Source organism: Brachyhypopomus gauderio, chromosome 18, assembly GCF_052324685.1.
Source record: "Brachyhypopomus gauderio isolate BG-103 chromosome 18, BGAUD_0.2, whole genome shotgun sequence".
Taxonomy (NCBI): Eukaryota; Metazoa; Chordata; class Actinopteri; order Gymnotiformes; family Hypopomidae; genus Brachyhypopomus; species Brachyhypopomus gauderio.
Window position 1 is genome coordinate 21396729 of NC_135228.1, and position 13390 is coordinate 21410118.

At 49.5% G+C, this 13390-nt stretch overlaps 1 protein-coding gene across 1 annotated transcript in view; it reads left to right on the forward strand.

Annotated features, from left to right (window-relative positions):
• The first annotated feature begins 242 nt into the window (after positions 1-242).
• LOC143481538 (CUGBP Elav-like family member 4) overlaps positions 243-13390 on the forward strand; it is a 34486-nt gene continuing 21338 nt past the window's right edge. The window contains exon 1 of the mRNA XM_076979571.1: positions 243-907. Coding sequence (XP_076835686.1) covers positions 646-907 — 262 coding nt within the window. The 5' untranslated portion in view covers positions 243-645. The remainder of the gene's footprint in view (positions 908-13390) is intronic.

Consider the following 13390-nt stretch of genomic DNA (forward strand, 5'->3'; position numbering starts at 1 on the left):
AATTTAATTTCATCACGCTGAAATAACAGCATTCTATGGGGAGTATCGGTAGTGCGTCATTCACGGGATACCATACAAAGAACTATACAAATTGTGATATTTTACTTTATTTATAGTCCCTCTCCTCTGGCGGAATATACCATGTTAACGTATAATGGAGAGAGGGGGGGAGAGGGTGCCGAGTGTCACAAACAGCGAGTTTCTCGAAGCGGCTCGGTTCTCTCGTCTCCCCACTGTAGGGAGTGTGTTTGAGCCAGCCCTGTCTGTTTAAACTGAGAGGACACACATACCGACCTCCCAATGCAAAAAATAGAAGTGAACCCAGGAGCAGGCACGAGAGGCACGGCGGTGTACATAGAAAGCGAAAGCTCTCGGTCTCTCTCCCTTTTATTAAACGAATGAATGAATTATTGAACAGGACACATATACAGGGAAAACGCCTCCGCCGAGACGACCAAACGCCGAAGCTTTTGATATTTAACTTAGTCGATCGTACATGTTTATATGTGTAAATATTTGCCTTGGTTAAAATTAGATTAGGACCTGCACGTTTAATACCACAATAATTGAAAAAAAAATACTTCAGAGGACTCGAAAGACTGCTGCCGCACGCGACCGCCGCCGCCGAAACTCATCGCCGTGAAGATGGCAACTTTAACGAACGGACAGGTGGACGGTACGGTGCACGGGGCGGCCAGTACCAACGGGCTCGTGAATGGAATAAGCCACAGTCATAGTCCCGCGAGCTGCGCCACCATTCCCATGAAGGACCACGATGCCATCAAGCTGTTCATCGGACAGATACCCCGCAACCTGGACGAGAAGGACCTCCGGCCGCTCTTCGAGGAGTTCGGGAAGATCTACGAGCTCACGGTGCTGAAGGACCGCTTCACGGGCATGCACAAAGGTAGGCTCGCGCACAACGGCGTCGCCCTCCTACTGTTGTCGCTCTCGTCACGTCAATGTCTCTGTTTTCATGTTCCTCTTACATCTCCAAATCCGAGTGCACGAGCCATGGATATAGTGACCCTCGCTCGAATCGGTGTTATTAAGCAGACACAATTACAGTGTAGCAGGTCTATGTGGACAATTCTATCAGAACCAGAACAGGTGTTGATTTGCTGCAAAGTTCGTTTTTTTGCTTTGCTGCGCACTGTGTATTCGTCGTATGAGAAACTCTTCTGTTCACTTTTTATTACAGTTTTTAAGGAGAATCCGCGCACTGGATTATTCTCTGTTTTTGGGGACATGAGATTGTAGTGTTTTCAGAACAGCATACAAACCGAGCAGTGTGGCTGGATGGTGAGTGACTCGCGTGGATTTCTCCCCTGGCCGAGTCCTCCAGGTCCAGGACGGGTCTCGGTTCTGCACTCTGTTGCTCGTCATATAAAAAAAAATCCATGAAGCCTACTTCGAAGGAGGGTGGCTAAGCGCGCGTGCGCGTGTGCGGTCGTGCGTGTTTGTGCGTGCTTGCGTGCGCGCGCGTGTGTGCGTGTGTGTGTGTGTGCGTGCGTGCGTGCGTGTGTGTGTGCATGTGTGTGTGTGTGTGTGTGTGTGTGTGTGCGCGCGCGTGCCAGGGCGATAGTGCGTGCTGATTTGAGGTCCACACATCTTGGGAAAAGGTCGTCACAATGTTTAGCACAACTGTGAGTGATTCAATATTTGACATTTTCAGTTTCTGAGAATTCTGACAGAGCACAGTAGCCTTTTTATATTTTAACAAGTTCGGAATTATTCCTTCTTACGTGCGTGGTTGTGTCTGATGCAGAATATTCAGCTGTTTCCAGTTCTTAGCTAAGCCACATTCATTTCCAATTTCAGGCATAAATGACTACGCGCACGGCTGTAAGTGAATTATGAGCAGCGATGACGGCACGTATGAAGGCCGTATATCGGCCTATTAATTGGAAGTTGCTGCTTTAATAAAACTGCTTCGTATCAAATGTATTCTTACATTCGCTCTTCGTTTTCATGGCGTTATTTAATCATAATGAGTTATCTACTAGCACACTAGTTGATCTCATGAAAAGCAGCACGCGTTCGCGCTGTAACCCTGCTAGCTCGCGCGCTATTTAATGCAGGATACCTGTGGTGTGATCAGGAAGCTGAAACCCGAAACCTGCTGCCACGAGCGTGCACGAGGCCTCCCGGGAACGTCGTCCCTAGGGCGTCATTATTTCACAGTCTTGTCTAATTGATCCGCTATACCTGGAGGGCATTGTTTGACTCAGGGGTCATATTAGCAACTGATACAGGCACCTTTGCAGGAGAATGCGGACACACCAGAAACACAGGAGGGGAGATCTCACCTTAAACAAAGATCTTACGCACGTGCTGGGTAATGATAATATTAAACATAACGCAGCAGAGGGCGTGTCTGTGAGTGGAGGGAGTGGCCCGGTGCTGAAGGAGCGTATCTTTTATTAATAGCACAGCTGTAGCAGTGACTCCCTGTCCGGTGGTTAATCATGTTGCCCGTGAACTATGGGTAACCACGGCGACTGCTCCTAGGAACTGTCTCCTTCCTTGGATATATGGTCCCCCCCCCCCCAACCCCACTCCCTCCTGGGCAAGGCCTGCTTTCATTAGCCAGACCCTGTGCCCCGACCGCTCCCATATTTTAGTCACTGTGGAGCTCTGCACCCCCCCCCCCCCCCCCACACACACACACACACACATCTCCCTCCCCCCATGCCTCACTGGCAGCCCCCGCCTGCTGACCACATGTGGTCCCATTTCTCCCGGACTGGTGACGTCTCTCGTTCTGTTCTCAGTGCACCTGTGTGCCAAGCGTGTGTCACAAGTCACACTGTAACCTGTTGGCCTTCTGAGTCCGTGTGTAAGTGCCTCTTAGCCTCCGCGTTGCCTGTTGCTGTCCTCCGGTCTGACACGCACCTCCTCTTTGTCTTTATTTGTGCTGATTTCCGCTCCTCCAGGCACCTCCACCCTCCATGCTACTCCACCCTTTACGTCGTGTTTTCTCCTCCGCTCTTGCGTATCTCTCCGTCTCGCACCCACCTCCTCTCTCTGCACCTCGTTCCTCCTCACACTGCTCCTCACACTGCTCCTCACACTGCTCCTCACACTGCTCCCCACCAGCCGTACGTGTACTGGAAGGAAGTCTTTCATCCGTTTGTCACACACACACACACACACACATGCATGCGCACACGTACGAAAAGGAACATATCTCTCTAGATTCCGTGTTCACATTCCGAGGTGAGTCTTTGAAAGGGGCTTCTGGGTTCCTGTGCAGATCTGTAAACAGCAGTCAGCATACGCATGTCGCCAAACCTCGAGACAACTACACTCGTTCTCCGGCTAAATGCCGAACATTAGCGGCTCGGAAATGTCTGCTCCTTGAAGGGGATTATTGTTTGGAATCAAATGTTTACAGGACAGACCGCGGCTGCCCTGTGGCACCGGAGGGCTGTCGAAAACGACGGGGACGCGCTATGATAAACACAAAAAATCAAAGGCAATATACGTTGCTTTTTTTTTGTTTTTAAGCAAATTTCACCGTTGAAAATTGTAGAGTACTACAAGAGCAAACGTGTAGTGTTGTGCAGTAAGCATGAAGCTGCCACTGATGCGAACAGACACACTTGTAGCAGCTCTGGTGTGGGTGGAGAGGGACTGTGTTTGATGCCATAATGAAACATGTAGGAGGGGAAGCTCTCGCACCCCACTGCTGCATTCACACGCTCTATTTCTGAAGGTTGTTATGCTTGTGCATATGGTCTATTTTCGTATATGGGTTTGATGGGTACACAGGGATTGAAGGCACGTATTTGATTTTGCCATGCGGAATATCTATAGAGCCTGTATCTTAAATGTCAGCGGCAGCTATAAAAGGTGCCCTCGCGCTGTGGTGTGATCCAGGCAGGGGATCTGCTGTGTACATCAGTTATCTGGTTATTAGGCCTCTGCATCGGGGGAGAAGGGCCAGAATGTAGGGGGGGTGGGGGGGGGGGGTGGGGGGGGGCTGGATTTAGGGACTGAAGTGGGGACAAATGAGAAGGGGGAAAATTGCACAGCAAGAAAAAGAAAAGTGTTCAGGACCTTGGAGAGCTCCGAAGAAAAGAAAGAGGAGCGGTAAAGTGAAGAGTTTAGAGGGACACGGGGGAAAGAGGAGGGTGGAGGAGGGTGGAGAAAGGTGGAGGCTGTTGTGTGGTGGAGAACGGCAACTTGGGCGACTTGTGTCGGACGGGGGCTTCGTGAGACATGAGGAGATATAGAGAACACGGGAGGGAGAAAACCGAGAGAAGCGAGGGGAGAGAAATAAAGGCTACAGGCCCGTAACTGCTAGGGGAGGAAGACCTAGCGCAGAGATCCAGAGAGACCTGGCCACCCAACACATCCTGGTCCAAAGGTGGGCCGTGCCTGCACTATCCGGCGATCTTATTTGGTGCGTTAGCGTGACTCAGCAGAGCTAATAGAGGCCATTTGCACCGCTCGCCAGCAGCTGTAGGTGAGGAGGAGGAGGAAGAGGAGGAAGACTTCCGTCCAGGGGGGTGCAGGAGGGGCTGGTGCTGCATTCTCCTGCCTGCAGCGGCGCCGATGATCCATGGCGTTCTGGCCCCTCTCACGTTCATCCAGCTCACTCCCCCCGCATCAGCCGAACTTTCGGCCCTCGGCGTCTCACAAGAGCCGAGCGGCGGCACCCGGGTCTGGAGACGAGCCCCGGGCGTAAGCTCGTGGTCTTTGATGAATACCGAATGCCTCCAGATAGTTGTGGGTCCGAACAAGCAAATCGCTGAAAAATGCAACATAGTGAATGTTTTTGGCTGAACGGCTGTATTATTAAGGCAGCGTATTACAGGGCAAAATTCTGCCAGATTACCCCGTGTTTCTCCGCCGCAAAAAATGTTCGTTAGGGACAGGATTTTTCACAGAGGCAGTTGCTTGTCCTTGTTGGAGAGAGAGAGAGGGAGAGAGAGAGAGAGAGGCTTGGCTGTTTTTCTCCTGCAGCTTGGTGTTAATTCAGCTCGCGTCGAGCCCTGCGATTTCACTGCTCTTGCATCATCCGCACACACAGCGTTTCTTTTTTTTTCTTTATTTCTTTTTTTTCTCTCTCCCTCCCTCCCTCCCTCCCTCCCTGGGTTCGGATCTGTGTCGGTTCCTAGCCCTCCCGCCCAGCCCGTCCTCTTGCACCTCCCTCAGTCCTGCCACTGAAATGCTACGCCCGCCTCCACGTCCACCTCCGTCTCCACGACGGCGTCTCGTGATCGATGCCAAGACGTCTCGTGATTGTTTACACGGGAGGGGACACGTGTCATGGTCGCGGGTCTTACCTGACCATGCAGCCCCTCGCGATAAAGCCGTATGAGCAGGGTCCCGATAGCGCGTATGTAAACACGCACGCGTGAGCCACGGAACGCCACCGACACGTATGAAAACACGCAGGCGTGAAGCGAGGCCATTTTTCAGCCGGACAGTGGGGACGCGGACAGTCAGGACATTGTCCATTATTATTGGAGGGGATTGCCATAGCGATGGACCATCAGGCCCGGAGACAGTAACTCACCCTGAGTGATCACCAGGCAACGGCAGGGATGGAAATTGCGCAGAGGAGCCTGTAGTCAAGGATACGAGGGAGCGTAGGGCACCGGTACCTGGGGTTGGAGCGGTGCTGACCCGCTCGTGACCTTTATTAAAAAGTGTGACCCCTGAGTGGAGCCTGAACTTGGACAGGACAAAACCATTCCTTCATAACTCAGGGCAGTGACCTGGAAGTGCTTTAAAAAGTCATTCCCAGCTTCGTGCTGGACGGATCACATGCAGAGGCGTTGATGTGCAATGTTTAATCCGACACCTCCTGATATCTGCTAAAGCCCTTTCAGAAAATAGATATCGCTCTCTGTCAAATACGTATTTCATATTGGAGCGTGAAGACATAATACTGCGAGTGATTTATGAAAGAGCAGGGCAATAAAATGGAGAGGAAGTGATGTCACATTTACACCAGCACAACATGCAGGCACTTTTATCAGCCTCTGTCAGATTTTCTCTAAAACTCCAAAAGTATGCAAATACGCTGCGCTGCAGAAATCCACACCGCTCCTGCAGGGATTCCTAAAATCCTTTCACTGAAAGATTTATGTTTCACTCAGCCACCATGTTGTGTTCTCGTATATTTAGAATAAGAGGGGGGAGGAATCCAGCGGGCGAACGCGGGCGAACCTGGGCTCGGCTTTAGACGCGATCGCTTCTGCAGCTGTGACAAAAGACGCCCAGCTCGACGGCCCAGCTCGACGGCCCACATCGCCTCATCTGATCCCCTGATCACTGAGCGCTCCATTTTGATTCAAATGTCTGTGAGACTTGGCTGTGTTGTGACATGGGATCTTTAGAGAAATAAATAGGTTGTGTTTTCAGAGCGGTTGCATCATCTAAGTGTTATTGTGTTGCGTGTTAAATATTTAAGTGGCTGGGATATGTGATGGGCCCTGCTGGGTGCGAAATGGGCTGTCAGTGTGTGTATAGTACAGACAGAATGCTGTCCATCAGCCAGATCTGGCTTGGTTTCAAATACCTATTTGGACAGCGTACAGTTTTTCGTGTAACTACAGAGAATGTGCCAGCTAATGCAGACTTCAGTGATTTAGGCAAGAGACTTTGATCTTGCCCTGAAGCTATCGAACGTGGTCGGGAATTTGCGGCGATTCGTCGGTTTGACGGGCCGACTGCTCTCAGGAAACACAGATGTTCAGGAATGGTTTGTTTATGTGGTACGCTCAAGTGCCTTGAACATAAAAATCATCACATTTTATTTCATCAGTTTGGCTTACAGAAATACAGCCACACCAGGCTGGGGGGGTCGGGGGGGGGGGGGGGTGCTGTGCTCTTCTTCTGCCTGCTGATATATCCACCAGTTCCTGAGTGATGTGTGAGGAACGGAACTGCATCTAACTCGCTAACAGCTGATGTGTTACGTTCATGTCAGTGTGACACTGGCTACAAAACTGTGTACATTAAAGATGTATAGTCCAGAAAACGGGCCTTCTACCGCTGTGGGTTTTGTTTGTTTGTTTGTTTTGCTGGTTTGTTTTTATGCTTGGTAAAAGGTTTACTGTTTGGTCACCTGACCATATGACGTAAGAAGGTAGAAGACTAAAGGCCAGGTGTGCAGTGCACAAATGGAGATGTTGAGGAAGATCTACTATGTCCCTTGGGCCGAGACTTTCAGGTGGCATTTTAAGACACCCAGGAACATCTGAAACAAATTCTTGACTGTCCTCTGACGACCTGTCTGGTTTTTGTGAGGGAAAAGACGTGGACCTTTTTCACTGTGAGGACTTAGAGCGGACTGTTTTAATCCTTCTCGGGTGGAAGAGGCTTCCGAGCAGAGTCCAGCTCAGAAGATCTCCAGCTCAGAGGAGCTCTTGGAGTTCAAGGGTGGTCAGCTAACAGCGCTAGTCTTTCATTTTAGCGGCACACAGCCACACGCGAAAACATTAACATCGTGTAATGTGATGCGCAGAGTGTGCGGGAGGCACACTCACCCCGGGCTCGTGCAGGTGAGGAGGTGTTTGGCACCTCAGCGCACATGTTAGATTCACACCGGTGCCGAGTGGGTCCTTCAGCGGCCGCGTCCTGGGTGCACCTACACTGCCTGGTCTGAGAGGGACTGTGGCCTCAGGCTGTGGATTTCAACACACTCCGCTCACCACACACACAATGTGGACGTGCGTTGTTCCCCACACACACAAACGCGCATTTTCCATACACACTCACAGAGGATGTGCGACTTGGCCCGTACACGCCCACTGGCCCTGTGGTTTTCCTCACAGAAACAGCAGTGTGTACATATAGTGTTGCAGGTTGTTGGAGGGAGAACTTGAGTGGCTGTGGTTTCTGCAAGGCCATTTGTTTGTCAGTTTAATGCAGTTTGTGCTTGTAGGACTACAGTTTGAGTTTAGGACTACAGTTTGAGTTTAGGACTACAGTTTGGGCTTAGGACAACAGTTTGGGCTTGTAGGACTACAGTTTGAGCTTAGGACTACAGTTTGGGCTTGTAGGACTACAGTTTGAGTTTAGGCCTACAGTTTGGGCTTGTAGGACTACAGTTTGACCTTAGGACTACAGTTTAGGCTTGTAGGACTACAGTTTGGGCTTGTAGGACTACAGTTTGGGCTTGTAGGACTACAGTTTGACCTTAGGACTACAGTTTAGGCTTGTAGGACTACAGTTTGGGCTTGTAGGACTACAGTTTGTGCTTGTAGGACTACAGTTTGTGCTTGTAGGACTACAGTTTAGGCTTGTAGGACTACAGGCTTGTAGGACTAGGCTTGTAGGACTAGGCTTGTAGGACTACAGTATGGGCTTGTAAGACTACAGTTTAGGCTTGTAGGACTACAGTATGGGCTTGTAGGACTACAGTTTAGGCTTGTAGGACTACAGTTTGGGCTTGTAGGACTACAGTTTAGGCTTGTAGGACTCCAGTTTGGGCTTGTAGGACTACAGTTTTACATTAGGACTACAGTTTGGGCTTGTATGACTACAGTTTGACCTTAGGACTACGGTTTGCGCTTGTAGGACTACAGTTTAGGCTTGTAGGATCACTTCCATCAGGTCCATGTGCTAAGCATGCTTCTTTCTCTCAGTGTCCTATTTGCAACAGTAGTGTAAAGTGTGTGTGTGTGTGTGTGTGTGTGTGTGTGTGTGTGTGTGTGTGTGTGTGTGTGTGTGTGTGTACGTGTGTGTGTGTGTGTGTGTACGTGTGTGTGTAAAATGCTGGCATGAGGTGTGTCTCTGGGGGGGTCCCGCGTATGCTAATGTCGCATTGTGCATCTCTGGCTTTTTCGTTACACAGCGTGTGATGTACAATAGAGCTGTGGAGGGGCGGAGACAGCAAACAGGCCAGAGCAAACGTTACTCCATCAGTAACGAAACAGACATAGGCAACAGATAATAGATCAGCTGTGTGTGTGTGTGTGTGTGTGTGTGTGTGTGTGTGTGTGTGTGTGTGTGTGTGTGTGTGTGTGTGTGTGTGTGTGTGTGTATTCATGGTAGTGTGTCTTATCCTAATCATGACATTTATATTTATAAACCACAAGCCAGATGAGGAGTCTGTATCTTAGAATACATTTACATACACACTGACTTGCATGACTCTGAAACAGTAAACTATTATGAGATTATAATTAGCTTGATGTCTATTGAAACAGTGCATTTGTTATTCATGGGGGACTAAGATTTTTAATGGAAGCATTGTCATCAAATAAATCCTCATTAGTGATTTTCTTCACTTACTGCAGAATGTAAATAGGATTTTAATGTTGGAATATATTTATTGAATTGAAGGCTAGTGTAGTTTAAGCAAACCAGCTCTCAGCCCTGGGCTCTGGTGGGCGGGACTAGTGGAGTTTAAACAAACCAGCTCTCAGCCCTGGGCCCTGGTGGGCGGGACTAGTGGAGTTTAAACAAACCAGCTCTCAGCCCTGCGCACTGGTGGGCAGGACTCAAACACCCCAGCTTTGGCAGGGATTCTTGCCACTCACGGGGCTCTTATTAAAGTACGACAGTCCCTGAAATTGCAAGCTTGCTGTTTCAAGGTGAAATCCATTATCTTGCGTCTTTCTTGCGTATTACTAGATGGCCGCGAAATGAAACCTAAACGCAGAGTCCCTGTTGGTGAGGTCAGATTGGCTTTTAATTTCTTCTATGTTTTAATCTCTGAGCCCACAGCACAGCTGTAGACATGTTGTGAGTACGTCAGGCCTGTCTCTCTATGACCATGCTAGTTTTTTTCTAAACCAGGGGTACTCAACTGGCGGACCGCGGTCCGGATCCGGACCCGAACGCAGTCCTGTCTGGACCCAGTCTCATTCCAGATTAACTGGATACGGACCAAAAAAAACCAGAGCATTTATTTCAGGGCTATTGAAAAAACACTCCGTCACGAGTGTTACGTCTGCCACCCCCGCTCAACAACTTACGTTCGCCACCCCCGCCGCACCGGACCTCAGGTCACAGGTATCTGCCAAAATTGGACCGCAGACAAATTTAGTTGAGTACCCCTGGTCTAAACCAATCCCAAACCATAAATTAACAAGGCATTGAGTTGAGTGGTAAATGAGAGGTGGGCATGTGGAAACTAGGGTTAGGGTTTGGGTTAAGGTTAGGGTTTGCAAGGGCCGAGTTAAGAGTAAAGATGGGGAGAGCAGGTTAGGACTAAGTCATGGGTGAGGTGTGGGTTAGGACTGAGTCATAAGTGAGGTGTGGGTTAGGACTAAGTCATGGGTGAGGTGTGGGTTAGGACTGAGTCATGGGTGAGGTGTGGGTTAGGACTAAGTCATGGGTGAGGTGTGGGTTAGGACTGAGTCATAAGTGAGGTGTGGGTTAGGACTAAGTCATGGGTGAGGTGTGGGTTAGGACTAAGTCATGGGTGAGGTGTGGAAGAGATATGTGGTCAAGATGATGTGGAGTCTGGATAGGAGGAACCTCAGCAGGACATCGAGGTGGGCATTTAGAAGAACATTTAGGAGGACATTTAGATGGAGGTTTGTGAAGGTCTTTACAGGCGGTGCTGAAAGGAACCCAGCTGCTTTGAAGTGTGAAGCGTTTTCAGCTGGAGTTTTTACTGATGTGCTGAGACTGACAAAAGTCTCAACAAGAAGACGTCATTTGCTAACGCTGGATTTGTATGTTTGGATTTAGGTTTTGGAGAGAGAGATGAAGACAGAGGAATAGAGAGAGGCAGAACAAGGGGTGAGAGAGAGAGAGAGAGAGAGCGCAAGCAAGGGGAGTCCCAGAGACAGATGTCACCCTCTCCACAGATTGATGACTTTTGGCTGTTTTCCACCCCAGACTCTGACCCCTCTGTCCTCTGCAATAATTTATAGGTGCCGTTTTTTTAAAGATTTAAGCACTATTGTGGCCACCAGGCCCCAGACTCAGACTGACCTTCCGCTGGTGAAATGAGCTGGGACATAGGTGTGTGTGTGTGTGTGTGTGTGTGTGTGTGTGTGTGTGTGTGTGTGTGTGTGTGTGTGTGTGTGTGTGTGTGTGTGTGCGCGCGCATGCGCATTTCTCTAAGCTGCATGGGGATGGCTGATTAATTAACAGCTGATTAATTAACACGGTGTTTGTTTAAGGGATATGTGCATATTTAAAGGTCTCTATCTGTCGTTGTGTGAAATTCCAGGAACTCCAGGAAATTGTAGTGGAAAAAAACAGAGCTATGCTCCAAAGTGTAAAACAATGGCGCGACAGAGTAAAGCACAGAAGTCATGGAAAAAGTGGAGCTATTCCTTGGCCAGTGTGTGTGTGTGTGTGTGTGTGTGTGTGTGTGTGTGTGTGTGTGTGTGTGTGTGTGTGTGTGTGTGTGTGTGTGTGTGTGTGTGCGCGTGCATGCAAGACCCTCATGTCTGAAGCAGCGGGGCACGATCACGAGGGAGCTTCTGCAACACATTATCACTCATTTGCAATTTAATGGCCTCTGAGATCGCAGGCTAACCCCAGCAGCCTGTCCCCGGCATGCCAGGGCCTATTAGCACAGGTTTTTAATCACAGCGCTGGGTCTCACACCAGCACCCTGCCGGCAGGCCCGTCCCGCCGGGGCCCAGCCACGCCTGGTCAGCACACTCCGCCCAGCCCAAGCCTGCAGCCTGGGACATCACCAGTGGCCTGGTCCAGCTGGTAAAAGGGGTGTCGAGTCACGCCTGGATTAAAAACGAACACAAAACAAGTCTGAGCAGATTCACGCATCTCATTTAAAGGGACTGTAGGTCAAAGGTCAGTGGTGGAGCCAATGCTGCAAACTCTGGAGGCCTGAAGCTCTGTTGATGTTGGCATAAAACTATTCTGAAGATGGCAGAAACAATTTTGGTGTCAGCCTGAAACCCTTCTGATGTCAGCCTGAAACCCTTCTGATGTTAGCCTGAAACCCTTCTGATGTCAGCCTGAAACCCTTCTGATGTTAGCCTGAAACCCTTCTGATGTCAGCCTGAAACCCTTCTGATGTCAGCCTGAAACCCTTCTGATGTTAGCCTGAAACCCTTCTGATGTCAGCCTGAAACCCTTCTGATGTCAGCCTGAAACCCTTCTGATGTCAGCCTGAAACCCTTCTGATGTTAGCCTGAAACCCTTCTGATGTTAGCCTGAAACCCTTCTGGTGTTAGCCTGAAACTCTTCTGGTATCAGCCTGAAACTGGTGTCTGAATGAAGACTGAAGGGTGTATATAGGCCTACTTGTCCTCAGTTATAATCTGTTAATGATTTTTGACATGAAACTGTAGCCCTACTGCCCTCTTTACATGGAAAGAAGAGAAAGACGGAGAGAGAAACGACAGAACAAGAGCATAAACACTGCACTCGCTCCACCACAGGGATATTATATATATATATTAACAATTACAGGAGTGTATTCTCCACCAAGAGGCTGCTCAGGCTAAGCAGTTTAGCACTGCACTTCTTTTATAGGACATAAACATGTGTATCGGCACGCAGCAGCCATGAGGGCCCCTTCGTGTGTGTGTGTGTGTGTGTGTGTGTGTGTGTGTGTGTGTGTGTGTGTGGATGTCCTCTCTGGTGTGTGTTGATCTCCCCAGCATTAGGCACAAATATACACACATACTCTCTTTCTCACTCATACACACACGCAAACACACACCAGAGAGGATTGTAAGTGTATGTTTGATAAAGTGTTGGCTGTTTGCAAATCCTGTTATGCCTGTTTCGTGTGTCCTTGGAGTTGATTGCTGGTCCATGTTAGCTTTAGCAAATGTCTTAATTGCGTTAAATGGGGGGAAAAGCTGGCAGATTAGAAGCCATTAATGCGTGTTGCGTGTTGTTAATGCGTGTTGCGTGAGCGAGTGTATTCCCGGGATGAAGCTTTTGTGCGTTTGGCAGGGAAGTGGTGGGAGAGAGAGCGGGAGAGAGCGGGGAGAGAGAGAGAGAGATTTGCCGTCACCTTGAAACTCAAAAGCAAAGGAGAAACAGGTCATTGTGTCTCCACTGAAAAGCAGTCCACCCTAGCTCTCTCTCTCGCTCCGTGTCCTCGGTGAAGCTCCTCCTCACTCTACGTCTCCCTCTTCACCCTCCTCTTCCTCTCTCTCTCCTTCTGATCTCACTCCTCACCCTTCCGTCCTCCCTCTTGCTCCCTAACTCCTTTTAAAACCTTTTTTCTCTCCTTCTCTCTCTCTCTCTCTCTCTCTCTCTCTCTCTCTCTCCCCCTCACCCTCCATCTGAGCAGCCGATAAGCCCACTCGGGGAGAGTTTAGAGGACTCTCCATCTGTGTATAAATAGCTTAGGATGAATTATTGAGGGACCCTTGGTTGCTAATAACCCCGCTGGACCCATCCCACAATGACACGAAAGATGGAGGGAAAACAATTAGGTGGGGTTTCTCCTGTGGAGGACGGCACTGGGGGGAGGGGCAGAGGG